The sequence below is a fragment of the Anser cygnoides genome, chromosome 11, assembly GCF_040182565.1.
Source record: "Anser cygnoides isolate HZ-2024a breed goose chromosome 11, Taihu_goose_T2T_genome, whole genome shotgun sequence".
NCBI classification, from domain to species: Eukaryota; Metazoa; Chordata; class Aves; order Anseriformes; family Anatidae; genus Anser; species Anser cygnoides.
This window is the reverse complement of record NC_089883.1, coordinates 22279604-22295434: the sequence shown is the minus strand read 5'-3', so window position 1 is coordinate 22295434 and position 15831 is coordinate 22279604. Positions and strand designations below refer to the sequence as shown.

Sequence of the window (15831 nt, the reverse complement as noted above, 5' to 3'; positions counted from 1 at the left end):
AGATTCTCTTAACTCCCTCACTCACTTGTCCTGCCCACACCAAGTTGTTAAATCCTGGCAACTTCTTAGCCCAGTTGTCCTTTTAATTCCTCCGGCTCTGTCAGCACTGGATTGATGGGGTGAACAGTATTTCAGGCTGACTGCCTTTCTAAGATCTCATTGTTCTGTGCCTGTAATTTGAGCATTATCCTGGCTTTGCTTGGTTTACTTATATTGTGCTAAAATCCTGAAATGGCTGTATGGTTACATAGCTGACTAGCAAGGTCTGGGGAAAAAAAAAAAAAAAAAAAGACAGTGGAACTTGTAGATAAAACTTGGTTTAATTAGCTTTGAGCATGGCGTGAAACTCGAGGTGCCTCAAAGTCACCTTGCTCGATGACAGGTGAAGATTTAACCAACCAAACAGACCCAGCACACCAGAACCTGGCTTTGGAAGGACCTCGGAGCCACGCAGCTGAAACGCTGCTCTAGAGGAGCGGGGACAGCCCTTCATTAGCTAATTGCAGGCCCGTAATTACACAGTGTCAGGTCGCCCCGCTGACCGAACCACCGCATTCCCCCGAGTTTCCTCCGCCCCCCGCCTTTAGGGCGCGTTGGTGCAGCCCCAGGCGCGGCCGCCTACCCCTCCAATGAACGCCGCCGAGCGGCCGAGCCGCGGCCCTATCGGGCGCGAGTGGAGCTCTCCCCGCCCAATGGGCGTGGGGCTCCCAGCGCCGCGCCGCTCCCCATTGGCCGCGGCGGGGCGGAGGCCGCCCAATGGGCGCGCGGGCGGAGGAGGGGAGCCGCGTGCAGCGGGCGCCTAGGCCCCTTTGCGGAGCGCTGCGGCGCGGCGCGCACCAGCCCTGCCGCTCCCTGCTCCCGCCGCCATGGCGCGGCCCCGCAGCTGACGGCGGGCTCCCGGCCCCTCTCCTCCGCCTCCTCCCCCTCCCCCGGGCCCCGGCTCGTAGGCGGCCGCTCCCGGCGGCGCCGGCTTCCCCAGCCCCGTCCCCTTCAGGCTTCAGCAGTCGGGCCGGGCGGCTCCCGGCCGCGCCATGAGCATCGTCATCGGCATCGGCGGGTGAGCGCGGCGGCGGGGCGCGGGCTGAGGCGCGGCCGCGGGGGGGAGGCGGCGCTTTGTGGCGGCCTGGCGCCGAAGGGACGAGGCTGAGGGGTCCCCGGGGCTTTGAGGGGTCGCCGGGGCTCTGAGGGGACGGGGCGGGGGGTCCCCGGGGCTGAGCTGTCCCCGTCGCTCTCTCTCAGGGTCACCAATGGCGGCAAGACCACGCTCACCCGCAAGCTGATGCAGGCCCTGCCCAACTGCAGCGTGGTGCACCAGGATGACTTCTTCAAGGTGAGGCGGTGCTCGGCTGCCTGCTGCGGGGCGCGGAAGGCGGCTGGTCCCGCTTCGGGCTCGGCGGTGCTGCTGGAGGAGGAGGAGGCGAGTGGCCGTGTTGGTGGGGAGACGGCAGAGCTGGCCTGGTTATCTAGGACTGCTTCTGCTCGTTATCTGCATGCAGAGAAACCTGGTGGAGGGTTAAGATTGCTGTTGTTTAGCTTCAAGCTTCAGTTTTTTTGTTGTTTTTTTTTTTCTTGCTTTGAAATGGGGATCTAGCTCTCTGGTAGATGTGCTGACCAAGCAGATGTTTTCTTATCACTGTTTCAGCCTCAAGATGAAATAGAAGTTGAAGATGGGTTTAAACAGTATGATGGTAAGGCTTTGTTACAGTGTTACCAAAACAAAGTGTAACTCAAAAAACTTAAGTGCTTTAATCCTTTACATGCATTTTTCTGTGTACTGACTTTGTTGCTAGATGATGCTTAGTGGCTGGTTAATGGTAGTTGTGTGTTTTGTCTCAGTGATTAGTGCATTAGATATGGAGGCTATGATGAATACCATCAATGCTTGGGTAAAAAACCCAGTCAAGTTCGAACGTTCTCATGGGATCAACAACACGCTGGATGCCCAAATCTCACCAGACAGGGAGGGAGGAGATAAAACAATCCACATTCTTATTGTTGAAGGCTTCCTACTTTACACCTACAGGTAATCAAGTTATGATTTCATATATCTTGATTTTTATATGAATTATGTGACTTAACACAATAAAGTGTTGTTCTAAACCAAGAGTTAGCAGCTGATATTGACTAATGGTGTTACTAGTCTGAAGATAGCTCCAGACAGAGAACACAGATGTAGTGTTACCTTTCTGTTTCTTGCTACTAATGAAACAGACTAGCTGCAACCAAATGTGTCTCTTTCAGGCCACTGATTGATATTTTCCACCATCGGTACTTTCTTTCCATTCCATATGAAGAGTGTAAAAGGAGAAGAAGGTAAGTTTATCTGTGTAAGTTCCTTTGCTACCCTGATAACGTCTTAAGCAGCTCAAGACTTTGTTTCTCTTTAAAGTTTTTTTAGATAAGAAAGGATTAACACTAATGCAGCTACTGTATTGAAAAACTGTAGCTTCTTCCACTGGACAAGCCCAAAAGGTTTCTAACAAACTATTGTGTACATGACACCAGTGCTCAGTGTAAGATCAGTCTTGGAATCCTTTCCACATCTTGCATGCTTTGGACCAGCCCATCAAGTTCCAACTTTTTTTTTGTATCTCTGCAGCTGTATCTGTTTTCAGCTGTTGCTAAAGAGATGCTAAAGACTAACTTTTAACCTCAAAAACTACTCTGAATGCTACAGATTCAGGCTAGGGTGTAGAAGAACTGAGTGCATGATATGTCATTTGCCTAAATGGTAATTAGACTACTCTTGAATAATAATGTCTTAATTTGCAGTTCAAGGAATTATACTGTACCAGATCCACCTGGATTGTTTGATGGCCACGTTTGGCCTATGTATGTAAAGCACAGGAAGATAATGGAAGATCTTGGTGTTGATGTGGGTAAGCCTTCAATAACAAAAGTACTTCTGTAAGATTGTTTGAGGAAAATGTTTGTCAAGTTTAGGATATACATGCTAGTTAAGTGTAAGAGAAGAGTTGAAACTCTACTGCATGGAGTGTATTTTTCTAGAAAGTCAGGTGCATGCCCTTTAAATCAGGATCTGGCAGGCTTACAGAAGCATGATTCTATTATAGGATTCTATTATAGCTCTCTTATTTTACATTCTTAAGTGCACTTGAATGGAACAAAATCAAGGGAGGAGCTGTTCAATGAGGTGTATGGGCAGATCCAAAATAAGATTGAAGAATTAGTTAATATGCAGGTATGTGTTCATGCTTGTAATTGGAACTCAAAAGCAACCTTTTAAAAGGCTATGTTTAAAACCATGAAGCTATAACTTGAAATACGTTTGTGTCTATCTTTGTGTTTAGAAATAAGTTGCTGATTCTTGGGACTGAAGATGATTCCTGTTTGCTCTGAGCTGTCTACCTGACTGCCACTAAAGTTCCAGCTTCTGTGAAGACTCAATTATTGGATCTGACTTTGTTCAATTTCCCCTGAAACTGAGCTATGTATGGTCATAATAAAAAAAAGTATTTCCCCCTCAGCTGTCATCTTAATTTGTGTTTGAACCTAGTAGGTGTCCCCAGCTGATTTAAGTCTTCTCACAATCTCCTATTGAAAATTCCATTTGTTATGTTCATAAACTATAGTAAAACATAACAAAGGTGATGCTAAGTGGCACAATGCTGCTAGTGTACATAATGCATATTTATGTGACACAGGTATATGTAAAACACAAAGCTTTATATGGGGAATTAGCATGTATGAGGCTTTTATGAACACATCTGCTTTCATTAGTTGGAGAAACAAGTTCCTGTAATTGACAGGGTAAGAGAGAAGCTGAATAATGCAACTGTGCTGAGTCTTATCTGAGGAAAAAGGTTTAGGGTATAGTGATATGTCTTAAAAAAAAAATCTGGAAAAGTGAGAGTATTTTCCTTTCAATAACCTGCACTAATTTCTATAGTCCATCTGCAGTGCTTTTTGATGAAGAAATTAGGACTGAGGGGGTGACTCAAAAATGAGAGAATGAGGTGGTTTTCAGACTTTTACTAGCGTGTAGAGTCACTGAAGAACTCTTCCATTATATAAGTTTATGGTCAATGATTGCTGTAGAAAATTTCAGTAGCATCCTGTAGCTCAAGGCAAGCTCAAACTTAATTTCAACCTCCAGTGTACATACAGAATTAGTTTAAGGCTTTGGTTTACATAGAAGAGCATTGAGTGTATAGTAAGGCTTAGCCCCTAGTAGATAGAAAGTAAATTTGGGATAAAAGCTTCCTTTTAAAAAGTCAGTCTATTAAGTGGTTGTCCAAGAGGGAGTATGAGTACTCATGCACTATGGCCAGTCCTTATGTTTCAAGAGTTTTGGCTGTGAGCTGTTACTTTACTTCAAGCCCAGATGCATTAGTTTCCTGATAGGAGCTGGTCCTCCCCAGTAGCCCCTAGAAAGGGAGAAAGTTGTTTCATCACATCAAAGTCATATCTGCACATGCTGTCAGAATAGGTGTAAGGGGGGGGGGGAGGGGGATGTTTTACTCCCTTATGATACTTTCATTTACTAAGAGAGGAATGCTAGGGGTTTGTCTTGGAGAATCAGTTTTGCTTCAGCTAGGTTGTTTCAACTTGCCCAAGGGTTGTCCTTCTGTGAAGTTCAATACTTTTCCTGCACAAGCCCCCGTTAGTAGCAAAGAATGCTCAAAAAGTTTAAAGTTCACTGTACAATTACTGTTCTTAAAAGATCTTGTTATCCAGAACAGGTACTGGTACCTGTACCTGGCTTTGTTCTGCACGATCATACTACCTATGCCTCCTCAGACTTAAAATACTTACTTGAGTAGTGCATTCCAATAGAGAAAGGGCATCATATCAGCTTTCATATGGTACATGGTTATCCTCTCCTTACTCTGGTCAATGGGAAAGGTCTCCAAAGGCTGAGCATTGTAGTCAAACTCTGCTAGAATGACCTTGTTATAGCCTGTTACTAGTGGGCAGGAAGTATATCCATCATACTGGAAGGAAGAATACACCATTTAGATTAATCTGAGTAAAGGCTAGATTCTCAAGTATTGCGAGTTATATGATTAACATTAATATACCAAAGTAAGGTTCTAGGAGGTTTCTGCACTTAGTGTTAATTCTAGCAGGCTTAAAAGGCTGACAGTTATGAGCTGATAATCATCATAACCAAGCTATTTTCTTTCAGTTGCAGATTGTATATTTACATAATGACACTACTTAAATTAGAATGTACCTAAACAATTGCCTAAAGGGCTTTGTGTTATTAATTGCTGGCTATTACTGTAACCAGCAGCAAAGATGACCAGTAGATAAGGACAAGAGCTGGTGCTGGCTTTAAGGGACAGAATATGAACAGGTTCTTAAATATAGTCTTAAGAATTTCCAGGGGATCGCAGCAGTATGGACTGATACTCAGGTCAGTACCCCAGGAATATTAACTGAGGAGCTGTGCCTAAAATGAGAGCTGTCTCAGAGGAAAAAAAAAAAAAAAACAGTCACAGGCTTAACAGCTTCTGGAGTACAAAAACTTCCATTTAACTCCTTAGAAGATCGTGTTCTGTACACGTGAGACAAGCTGAACATAGTACAGATATATAGGGTTTGTGAGGGTTTTCCTGGAGTAGGGATTATACTAGCCAACAGTCTTACTCCAAATAAGTCCACCTGCACTGTCAACGAACCCAGCCCAATCAGCTTTTCAACTTCTTCCAACTCGGAAGGAAGGAAATAGATCACGTTTTTAGAGACAATACCACGAATATGAATTGTGCTACTAAATTACTACTATGACATAAGTAATTAGCCATTTAGCACCTCTACTGCTGACATGAAGCCCTTTCTGTCTTCAGTTCATGCAGTTTAACTGATTGTCTTAGCAGAAATTCCTGCATGAGAGTGGGTGTAACATTCAAGACAACTTCCCCCTAAGACAAAAGCTGTAGGTACCTTTTTAGTTGGCAACTGGTTCTTCATTACCAGGGAAATAGTTTTATCAAGCACTCCAGACTGGGCAGCTACATAACGAAGAGAAGAAGAAAAAAAAGTTTATTAAGGCTTTGCTTTAGACAGCAATTACTGTCATACTGCTGAGCAAACAGTAGTAGCTGGGTATGTTAGATAATTGAGCTGTAATTGAACATATATGTCAAATCAGTCTGCAAATTTTACAGTCCCAGGTAAAGGAAAAAAAAAAATCATACTTGCAGTAACACTTTGGCCTCATTGTTTCCAATATGCGAAGGCTTAACAAAACTTGAGCTATATGTTTCTAGCCTATACCCATTCTCCCATGCTGAATTATACTTGTCGAGTCTTCCCAAACACTGAAGATTCCAGCACACTGAAGTTTGCTGCAATAGTTGCCTATACCACTCTTCACATTACTCTACAGACCCTTGGATTTGATTTTCTTTCTTTTAAAGTTACAAGACCATGTAAAGCATTTTTATATTGGACCCTGTAACTACAAGAATGAACACGTGATTCCTCAGTAGAGACTTATCAGCTGACACACATGCATGAGCTGCTAAGATAGAGTAGAAAGTCTGGTTGCTGAATAATGACAATGCAAGGGTAGCACATTCATTTTATGCCATTCTGTGAACACAGAAAATAGGATTAGTAAAGCTGTCAGGCATCTGAAATGAGAACTGGGGGTTAATGGCATCAGTACAGTCTTTAGCTCGTCAGTTGGCCCATGAGACTTAAGTCCTTTAGAAAGATGGAAAAAAATTGAAGTTCAGGCCTCAAGAGTAACAAACGAAACAATCCATCTGTTTTAAAAGCTTACTGTCACTCCCACACTTCGCACTGCACACACAAACACACATAGGCCTTTACCTACAGCTGCAGCAGTTTTTGATGTTGGGAGGTTGGTGCAGTCTCCAATACCAAAAACATTAGGATACTTTGTATGTTGTAGAGTTTCCTTATTTACATCTACCCAGCCGATTTCATCCGAGACAGGGCTGTTGATGAGTACATCAGGTGGCCCCATTGGAGGCGTGACATGAAGCATTTCATACTAGGCAGACAGAAAAGACACTAAATGTCTAGTTTATCAGAGCAAATCATACTTGTATTGATGTAAGGAATTAAAAACAGTATGAAGAATTCTTTTTTATTTTAAACGTGGGCATACAGAGTGAAACTTTGATCTCAAATTTGAAGTGCATCTTTTCCAAATTCCTTATTAACATGAACCTTATCAGTCAACTCCATGTAAACTGGCCTAACAGAAGTTTTCTTTCCTCCATATATATGCCTGAGACATTCCCAAATTATACTAACAAGGTATACAGGACTTCAGGCATGGTTTATTAAGTCATTCCCCCCGCCCCCGCTTCTTTCCACCTTAGTTTCAAACCTGAATCTTCTGAAATTAAAGTACTACAACATACTACATGGAGGAAATGGCAGTATACAATAGAGCAACAGATTACATTGTTATACTGTGGCAGTTACATTACAGTATATACAAAGAAAAAGGACAAAACCAGAGGCCTGAAAGCTTCTCACCTGATAAACTTCAGTCACTCCAGGTTTGTCCAGGTTTTCAAACACAGCTTCCTGCTTGTCTGCTCGAACTTCAACAAGGTTCCGCTTATAGTTAACAGAAATATTCCTCTCTTTTATTATTTCTGTCAACGCATCAGCATACTTCTTAACACCAAATATGACACCGAGTGAAGTGTTGAACAGTATGTTTGCTTTGGGTCGTTTTCCTGTCTGCACAGAAAAATCAAGTGAGCCTTTTCTATTTACAAAGATAAGCTAGCAGATGCAAGAGAACTATGCCACACTACTGAAAAGTTAACAGAACAGTGCAGTTCAATAATTAGTGTAGTACTAACATCAGAACTCTTCAGATACAGTATTTCACAGCATGTTAGAAGCCAGACAGGATACATCCTTGTACCTTAATTCCTACGATACTTTACCCCTTCAGAGTAAGGTACTGAAGATGTCCCCCACACAAATTGCTAGGGAAAAGAGATGGCTGCAATTTGTTGAACAACGATGCTGTATGCAGGTTAAACATCTGTAGTAGCATTCTGAAACTGTCAATTCTATGCATTATTCAGATACCCAGTAGGCTGGTCATGTAATTTTAAAACATATGGAGCCTGACGCTTCTACTTGAAGCTGTCTTCTGTTCCCACTAAGCTTGCTTTATTTAGCCACTAAGCTTGCTTTAGTAGGCACTGGCTACTTAAAGCAAAAAGAATGACAATGTAAGCCAGCGTGATTTTAGTGTACCTCCTGCAGTTGTAAATTAGGCTGAGAACAGTTGTATCAGTAGCTCACCAGAAGCAGGTTAAGCAGTTCATTCCTTATGAATTCTGAATTCTGCAAGTTTCTCCAGTAATAAATAAATGCAAAATGCTTATGCACAATTCAGTTAGCTTCATTTAGTAAACATTAAAAACAGAAAAGGCAACTTGGTCACTTTCATTTAATAATCCCGAGTCACATTTCTCCCATGTGTTTTTTTTATTTGTTTTACAGATAATAAAAACCTCTTAGAAAAAGCCTTCCATATGTGGTAAGAGACATTGTCAGAGAGAGGAAAATACTTACTTTCCTCCAGTAGGCCTCTGATAAATACATGATTTTCTGAGGAGCCCCTGCACATTTCACTGGAGTGTTTGGGAAAGTGAAGATAGCATTTCCTTCCTTGAAATCTTGCAAAGCTTTCCATGTTTTCTCTACCGTATGAACTGAATAATTGGAACCTATTTTAGGGTGATGAAAACCCTCAGGCAAGCCTTTGATCTAAGGAAAAAAAACAAAGGTTTAAAGTACAGACAGCAAGAATTTTGTCTTCATCATCAAGTATTAAATGGAGACTTAAGAAACAGCTATTGAAGAAAAAAAGAAAGCTCATACAAACCTGCTAGTTGGTATTTTTGAAAATAAGTTTACCAACCAAACAGCTATTTCCATCAAAATTTAGTAGTTGCAATATTTACTGAAATGACTGTGGTCTGCAACATCTGTACTCTAACTGTTCAGTGCAGAACCAGACCCAAGTTTTTGTAGACTAGAGCACAAAATTCAGAGTAAGAACAGAAAAAGTCACTGCCACATCATTTTAAGTAAAAAAAAAAATCACGCTAAAAAAACATTATGAAAGTTTATAAAGCGATTGAAACTTCTCACAATACTTAGTTGCAGATATCTGTATTTCCTGAGGTTGTTTTGCTGCAGCTCTGTCTCCAATAATTATTTTCCTACTCGTACGCCAGAGCATCTGTTTATGAGAAAGGCAGTTGTCCCTCTTTCAAAATAATTGATTGCAGAACTTCTGAGAGAAAACTGAGTCACGTTACATCACTGCAATGTGCTTGAGAGATTACAGTCTACACCAGGAACTATGCTGCTGGTGAAGACAAATGAAAGCAACCATCCTTTTTAAAATGGCCACTTTGGTTTTAACGCCATATAAGCCTGTTACTATGAATTTTATTCACTAAATTCACCAGAGTGTAATAGCGATTAACTGTATTACATGGATTCCACTACCAAATACCAAATTTCTCAACACTCTATTTATTTTTTTCAAGCAGAAATTTAAATGAAGACTAAGAGAGACACTGAGCACAATGCAATTCCTCACTCTGCTGATATAATCAGCTGAATTCATCTTGTGTGACTCTAGTTAACTAAGACTAACTCTTGCTTTGTGTATGCATTAGGAGCTATTCAAAAGGAGAGTCAAATACATTATTAGTTACTACATCATATGCTGGGCAGGTTAAAGCCAGGAGTGTCAAATCTCTCCAACACCTTGCCTTTGTGTTTTCCTCTTCCTATGCAGTGCTATGATTATTCTGGTGCCATACCATGAGTTTGAGTGCCACTGTAGAAAAGTACAAGAAAACTAATAGATGGGAAGGGTCCAAAGGCATATTCACACACAGATGTAACAGCTGGTTACTTCTGAAGTGTACCCTTTAAAAAAAGGTGGTAGAGAGGGTTCAAATTGATTCTTCAGGACACATTTTACTAACTGCTCTGTGTTCCTCATTTCTGCTTACATTAGAGATGCCTCAGACTGCAGTCTGCATACCTCATTGTCTCATCACAGACTACACTTGATGTTCAGATTTAACTTGCTGTCCCATCACCTGGTGTTGCCATAGAGGTGCCACAAAGCTATCCTAAAAGACCTCCTCATGGGTAATTTGAGTTTTTACACACAAATCTGTGGCGGGACACACTTGATACATTAGGCTGCCTTCTGACTCTTTGATTCATACTAGCATTCAGTATCCTGCAGTAAAAAAAAAAAAAAAAAGTATACCAAAAAACCATTTACATTAGTGAATCATGAGGGCATATGATGCCATTAAAACTAATAAAAACATGATTACTACAAAAGAAGTACCTTTTCGTAATGCAGACTAATCCCAAGGGCAATTATCAGATACTTGTAAGATATCTGTTGTAGAGAGGGGAAAAAAAAGTATTTTAGAGAAGAACAAAACCAACAAACAAAACATTATCTCAAAGAAAATTTAAGATATCTGACAGCAATCGAGTCATAAGGGCAGGCATTATGAAAGTAAATGTTAAGCTGTAATAATAATTTATCGTTAAAATGCTAACTGCATTAAGGGTTCTACACACAAGCTTTGCTATACAGGAAACCAAGTGTTTTGAGCAAACTATTCCACCTTTTGTATTCAGTTCTCTATAAAGAGGAAAAAGACTCATGATGACAATGTCTTAAGTTGAGGTTATTCTAACCTAGTTATCTGTAACAATTATTAGAAACAGATTTTAGAATCAAGTACTTCTCATAAGACTAAGCAAATTTCCTAGCCTCCTCAGTGCTTGGGAAGGTTTTGCTCCATAGGTAGTTCCAAGGATATCTGCAAGTGGTGGACAGACACCAAATAAGTGACTGAGATTAACATTTTTCTGATGTTATTACCTTGACATCATTCTCTAGCCTGATGCAGTTCTTATCTGGATCCAGTGCCATAACTCGAGACTTAATCCACTCAACACCTTTAGGCATTACACTTTCTGTTGGACGTGCAGACGTTTCCAGCTGCTTTGCACCAGCACCAACCAGGGTCCACAATGGCTGATAGTAATGAGTCTGAAAGAAATGTTTAAATGACTATTTAAGAAGAGTTTACTTGAACTTTAAGATGCAGGTACATCACTTCAAATAGGAAGTAATGTGCTATTCTCAACCAAAGAGCTGTATAAATAACCAAGAGTTTTGCCTGACAAAGCTGAACGGATGCATGCATCTCTATGACGGAGCAACAAATTTCAAGTGAAGCTTACTGAAGGCATGTTAGTTGGCTTCTTCTCCACAGTTAAAAATATGTGGGGCTGAAGAAGGATGAGAACCAGATCAAACTGGTCACATATGTAAAATGCTTATTGCTTTCACTGTGAGAAGTCTTACCTTACTTGGTTCAACAACAGCCACATTTTCTGCCCCCACTTTCCTCTTCATCCGAGCACTCATGGTGATTCCACCAGAGCCTCCACCCAGAACAAGTACTTCATAATAATCCTTGGCAGCACACCTGGCAGCTGTATGTAAACCGAGGGAGCTCATCTTCTGCGCTCCTGGTTTCAGCAGCCATACGCCAGGACGGAGACAGGAACAGGACAGCGCTACTCCAATTGCTGCCATCTTTCAGTAAGCAGGAAGCTGCAAGATAAGGAAAGGCACCAGTTAATGACAGAAGGCAGAGTTCCTATTTATTTATGTGGCTAGATGAGTCTCCAAGGCACGAATTGTAATACTAAACCTCTGTTGCAGCCAAGACACTAAGTTTGCAGACTGATTGCAAGCAATTTGGGAAAAACATAAAAATTAATCATGGCCTCTGCCAGGAAATCAAAATTTCCTACAAGCAAATGAATTCTAACAAAGGGTAATAAGTTTTTCAGCTTATTTTGGCAGGAAAGTGCATCTGATGCTGTAGCATAGCTGATGCATTTGCTGTAACATTTACTGTTACACCAGCTGTAATATCACTACACCCTGAAGAGATGAGTGCCACAAGAAAGAAAAGGATTTCCTAGGTTGCAGTGTGGTGCGGTTGTAGGATTTAATGTTGAAGATCACTGAAATACTGAATAAGCGAGTTGTGCAAACATACTGAGTGCCATTCCACTGTTGGAAAATAAATCATTACATTTGTATTTGAATGCCAACATAGACCAGCATATGCGTACAGCAGACGTTCCCCTTCTCCCCACCTCTCGGGGGTGCAGGCCATGATGGCAAGCATGCCAAGTTTTCCAGTGCTATGAGCAAGGGCATGTGTACTAATCTGCTGTTGCAGGAGAAGTAAGGAGCCCTAGGCTTCACAGGAAAACAAAGTTCCATGAAACAAGAGTTTACATCTTCCTACATTTGGGATCTTTAAGTACACCTAAAATACTTATTTCTCTGTCCATGATCACCTCTTAGCATTTATATCAGTAAAGCAGCTGGAAGCAAAGGTCAGAAACCAGTCCTTACCCTTGCTAGAGCTGCACCTTTTCACGTGACAAGGAAGAGTCAGAACCAGGAGGTGGTGGAATCTTGACAACTGTAGTCAAGTGGATAGTGCAACTGTTTTACCTAAATGTCAGTTAATGTTAATCTCCAAACATGTTTCTCTCCCTGTGCTAGAGTGAACAAGAACTTTTCGTTTTCTGAATACATTGCCTGCACATGTTGAATATCAGTTTTTAGCTTCTCAGCGATAAAACAGGTATAAACTCATTTTAATTCATTTCCTTATTGCAGCATTGCCAATAAAGAATGAGTAAGCATTATAACCTGAAAATCAACTTATGACAAGATTTTCATGTGTACTTTCACCTGACCCCCTTTATTTAATCCCTTGAATCACCAGGCAAGAACTGCAGCTTTTTCACTTCTAAAGGGTAAAATTCCTTTATGGCATTTACAGAGAGGAGTTTGAAATCTAGACCAGAAATTTCAAATATTAAAAAATAAATAAATAAAATCCAAGGACAACTCCAAGAACTCTCTGCTACACTAGACATAGCTGAGCAGTTCATTCTGCACCTTCTGTGTTATCTTAGCCTCACCTCTGTGTACCCTAAATTCTTTAGGAAGTCCCATTATTACCTCTCAGAGTATAACTAGTTTGGGAAGGAGAGAGAAAACATGTGAGGTGTCCTCTGCAAAAACAATTTTATTCACTTTGTTTTAAAGGAAGTTTCCAAGATACAGACATACTCTTCTCATCCTCTTCCCTGTAAAAAAACAGCAACTCTCGAGTGAGTTAGTTTCACTTTAGAAGGATGTTTATTGTTTATCTCGTGCAGGCTGTTCTTTAAAGAAGTGGACAACCTGCTCAAGCATGCAGAGGAAGTTGTAGCCCTAGAAGTAAGTTACCCAGTAGAGATGTGTCATGCTCTCTTCAAGTCAGAAAGAGGAATTTTTGTGATGAGTAATTTCTGCAACTTCCATTTGTGACACAGTTTTAAGAGGTACATCCTGTTTCCCCAAGCTCATGAACAAAGGGTTTTGGTTTGGTTTTATTAAACCAGCAGAGCAGGCACTGTGGCCTGCTGGTTGACAGTACACAGCATGTCCAGAACAAGACTTCATGTTTGTAGTTCTAAGTAAGGAATAATTATCCTCTCTGACCAAACAGATCTTGAAGTAAGCACGTTTGTAAGCATACTTACAAACACACAAAGACGTACCCTAACTACAAGCAGTCTAACAGATGAGAATGCAACATTATGTTGCTTTTAAGTTGTTTTAGAGCACACAAACAACCTGAAGTGCCATTTGCAGACAGGTGTTTAAAAACAAACAGCAAAATCCTTCATATTAAACTCTCAAATTAACAGGTCTGTCAACAACACACCAGTCCTCTAATTTGGGTACAGTAAAAGGGACGAAGGAATCGCAGAACAAAAGTGAAAGAAAAAATAGAAAATTAGTAATCAGCCTACTGAATTGAGCTGAAGTCTTAAGCTTTTCCAAGACCTTTGTAACATACAGCATGCTCATCTAGTGTCCTTTAAACTATATATAACAGAACATCCCGGCTGGCACTAGCCTTGTATCGCACGAAATCACATTCCTGATGAAGGATTGAATGCAAGTCTTGGAGCTCTGGCTAGAAAGGTAAAGCCCACAGCACTTCTCCATTTAGCGAGGGCTGCACTTTGCCTGAGCCAATTCTGCTGTTTCAAACTAGTTCTGTCACAGCAAGTAGAACTGTATTCCTATTGCTTGCAAAGCACGGTTTGTTACAGCATCGACAGCTTGAGTAATGCTACTGCAGTACAACTTGTGTAGCACACGTAAAAATCAGGTCACACTGTGACTCTGAAGTTCACAAAAATGGCATTTCTACCAGGAGAGGTAGCATATCTAAGCTTTTTTTCTTTTCTTTTTTTTTTTTTTAAACAGACTAAGCTTGAAGGTAGTCACTAACTCCACTCATAAATCTCCTGTCCCTTTTACTGTAAGGCTATTTGTAGAAAAATTAGATTCACAAAAGAAAAATGTATTGATATGATAATCAAAGATTGCATGCTGCATGCCTTTGGAATAAATCTATTTAATACTGAAGAAAACGTGATTAAAGATCAGACTGAGCCGAAGAGCTCCATATTATCTGGTGCTTGCATGCCATCGAGCAGGTTAAGGTAGTATCAACAGAAGAACACTGACTTCCCAGGTAAAAACTAACAAATATAGGAAGCACCTCTCCAGAATTAGTGACCTATGTACCTTTAAGAGACCGAGAAAACAAAACACAAGAACCATCTTCATTAAGCTGCTCTTAAAAAGCAAACAAATAACATTTCTACAAGCATCATGGAGAAAACGATTGCCAGCTTTTTTTTTTTTTTAATTTGCTTTAAAGATAAACCTTGCTAAAATGGGCTTATTAATTGATGCATTATAATTGAATATTTTTGTGCATTTTAGCTAACTGCCATCTCCACACAAGAAAGCAGATTCAGCAGAACAGGACAAGCGCTCCTCAGCTAGTTCTGTGCAGAACCCAGCGCAGAGCAGCTACAACCCACCCATGTGCATTAAAGTTTCGGCTACAACCTCAACCTCCCCCCAGCCAACGAACAAGCTCCGAGGGTGAAAGTTGTCTTGGGTTACGGTTCTGCATGTATTAATGGCCGCAATTAAATAAAACCAACCTCTAATGGATAAAGACACGGACAGTAAGTCCGAAACAAGGCTGGTAACCACAGCCAGAGCGGCTAAAGAGGGGCACCGAGGCTCAAAGGTGCGTTCTCACTTCCCAGCTCCGCCAGCCGACCCAGCACCTCACCACTCGCTCGGCGCGGGTACATCCCCGGGCCCCGGCAAACACGGCCCGGGCCTCACAAGCCGGTCGCCCGGCAGCCGTGCGGGCTCGCCCAGAAGCCAAGGGGCCAGCAGCCCGGCGCCCCTGCATGGGCAAGACACGGCAGCTGTCAGCTGCGATGGCGCGGGGGGGGGGAACCCGCACACCCTTATCTCCCCCTCCCCACCGCTCTCGCCTACCCCCCCAGCCCCGCACTCGCCTTCCTGGTGCGCCGCCAGCCGGGCCCCGCGGGGAGGGAGGGAGAGGCGGGGAGGGAGGCAGGGAGGCCGGGCCAGGCTGGGCCGCCCCTGCGCGATAAGGGGCGGCTGCTGCCCGGCCGGAGCCAGCCCCGTCCCTGCCTCCCGGAGTCGCCGGCTTAGGGAAACTTTTTTCTTTTTTTTGTTTTTTCTCCCCCTAGGTTTCTTTGTATTGTAAACCAAGTGCTCTTACAGCTCGCCACACGTAAGGCTGGAGTCGCAACACGTTAAAAATGTGTGAAAAATAAAAAGCAAAGTGCCCTTGGGAAAGCAGGCTGTAGCTCACCTGC

The 15831-nt window shown here is 42.1% G+C and overlaps 2 protein-coding genes across 8 annotated transcripts; one reads left to right on the top strand and one right to left on the bottom strand.

Moving 5' to 3' along the window:
- Window positions 1-808: 808 nt before the first annotated feature.
- SQOR (sulfide quinone oxidoreductase) lies at window positions 809-15624 on the bottom strand. 3 transcript variants are annotated; one of them, XM_067004039.1, is made up of 10 exons: window positions 15505-15624; window positions 11393-11644; window positions 10904-11074; window positions 10355-10408; window positions 8545-8739; window positions 7483-7692; window positions 6805-6988; window positions 5911-5978; window positions 4777-4955; window positions 809-1502 (listed from the first exon to the last, which is right to left on the bottom strand). In XM_067004039.1, the coding sequence occupies exons 2-10, from the start codon at window positions 11624-11626 to the stop codon at window positions 1460-1462; spliced, it is 1338 nt and encodes a 445-aa protein (XP_066860140.1). In that variant the 5' UTR covers window positions 11627-11644; window positions 15505-15624; the 3' UTR covers window positions 809-1459. The 3 variants fall into 3 exon arrangements, with proteins under 3 accessions (XP_066860140.1, XP_047908325.1, XP_013033015.1); XM_048052368.2 differs by lacking the exon at window positions 809-1502 and adding an exon at window positions 3979-4388 and having other exon boundaries at window positions 15505-15623; XM_013177561.3 differs by lacking the exons at window positions 809-1502; window positions 15505-15624 and adding exons at window positions 3979-4388; window positions 15136-15160.
- LOC106033802 (nicotinamide riboside kinase 2-like) lies at window positions 851-3487 on the top strand. Of its 5 annotated transcripts, none has more exons than XM_048052370.2 (8): window positions 851-1057; window positions 1240-1330; window positions 1643-1688; window positions 1837-2023; window positions 2242-2313; window positions 2773-2879; window positions 3111-3202; window positions 3312-3487. In XM_048052370.2, the coding sequence occupies exons 1-8, from the start codon at window positions 1032-1034 to the stop codon at window positions 3315-3317; spliced, it is 627 nt and encodes a 208-aa protein (XP_047908327.1). In that variant the 5' UTR covers window positions 851-1031; the 3' UTR covers window positions 3318-3487. The 5 variants fall into 5 exon arrangements, with proteins under 5 accessions (XP_047908327.1, XP_047908326.1, XP_066860143.1 ...); XM_048052369.2 differs by having other exon boundaries at window positions 1819-2023; XM_067004042.1 differs by having other exon boundaries at window positions 1592-1688.
- Window positions 15625-15831: the final 207 nt, after the last annotated feature.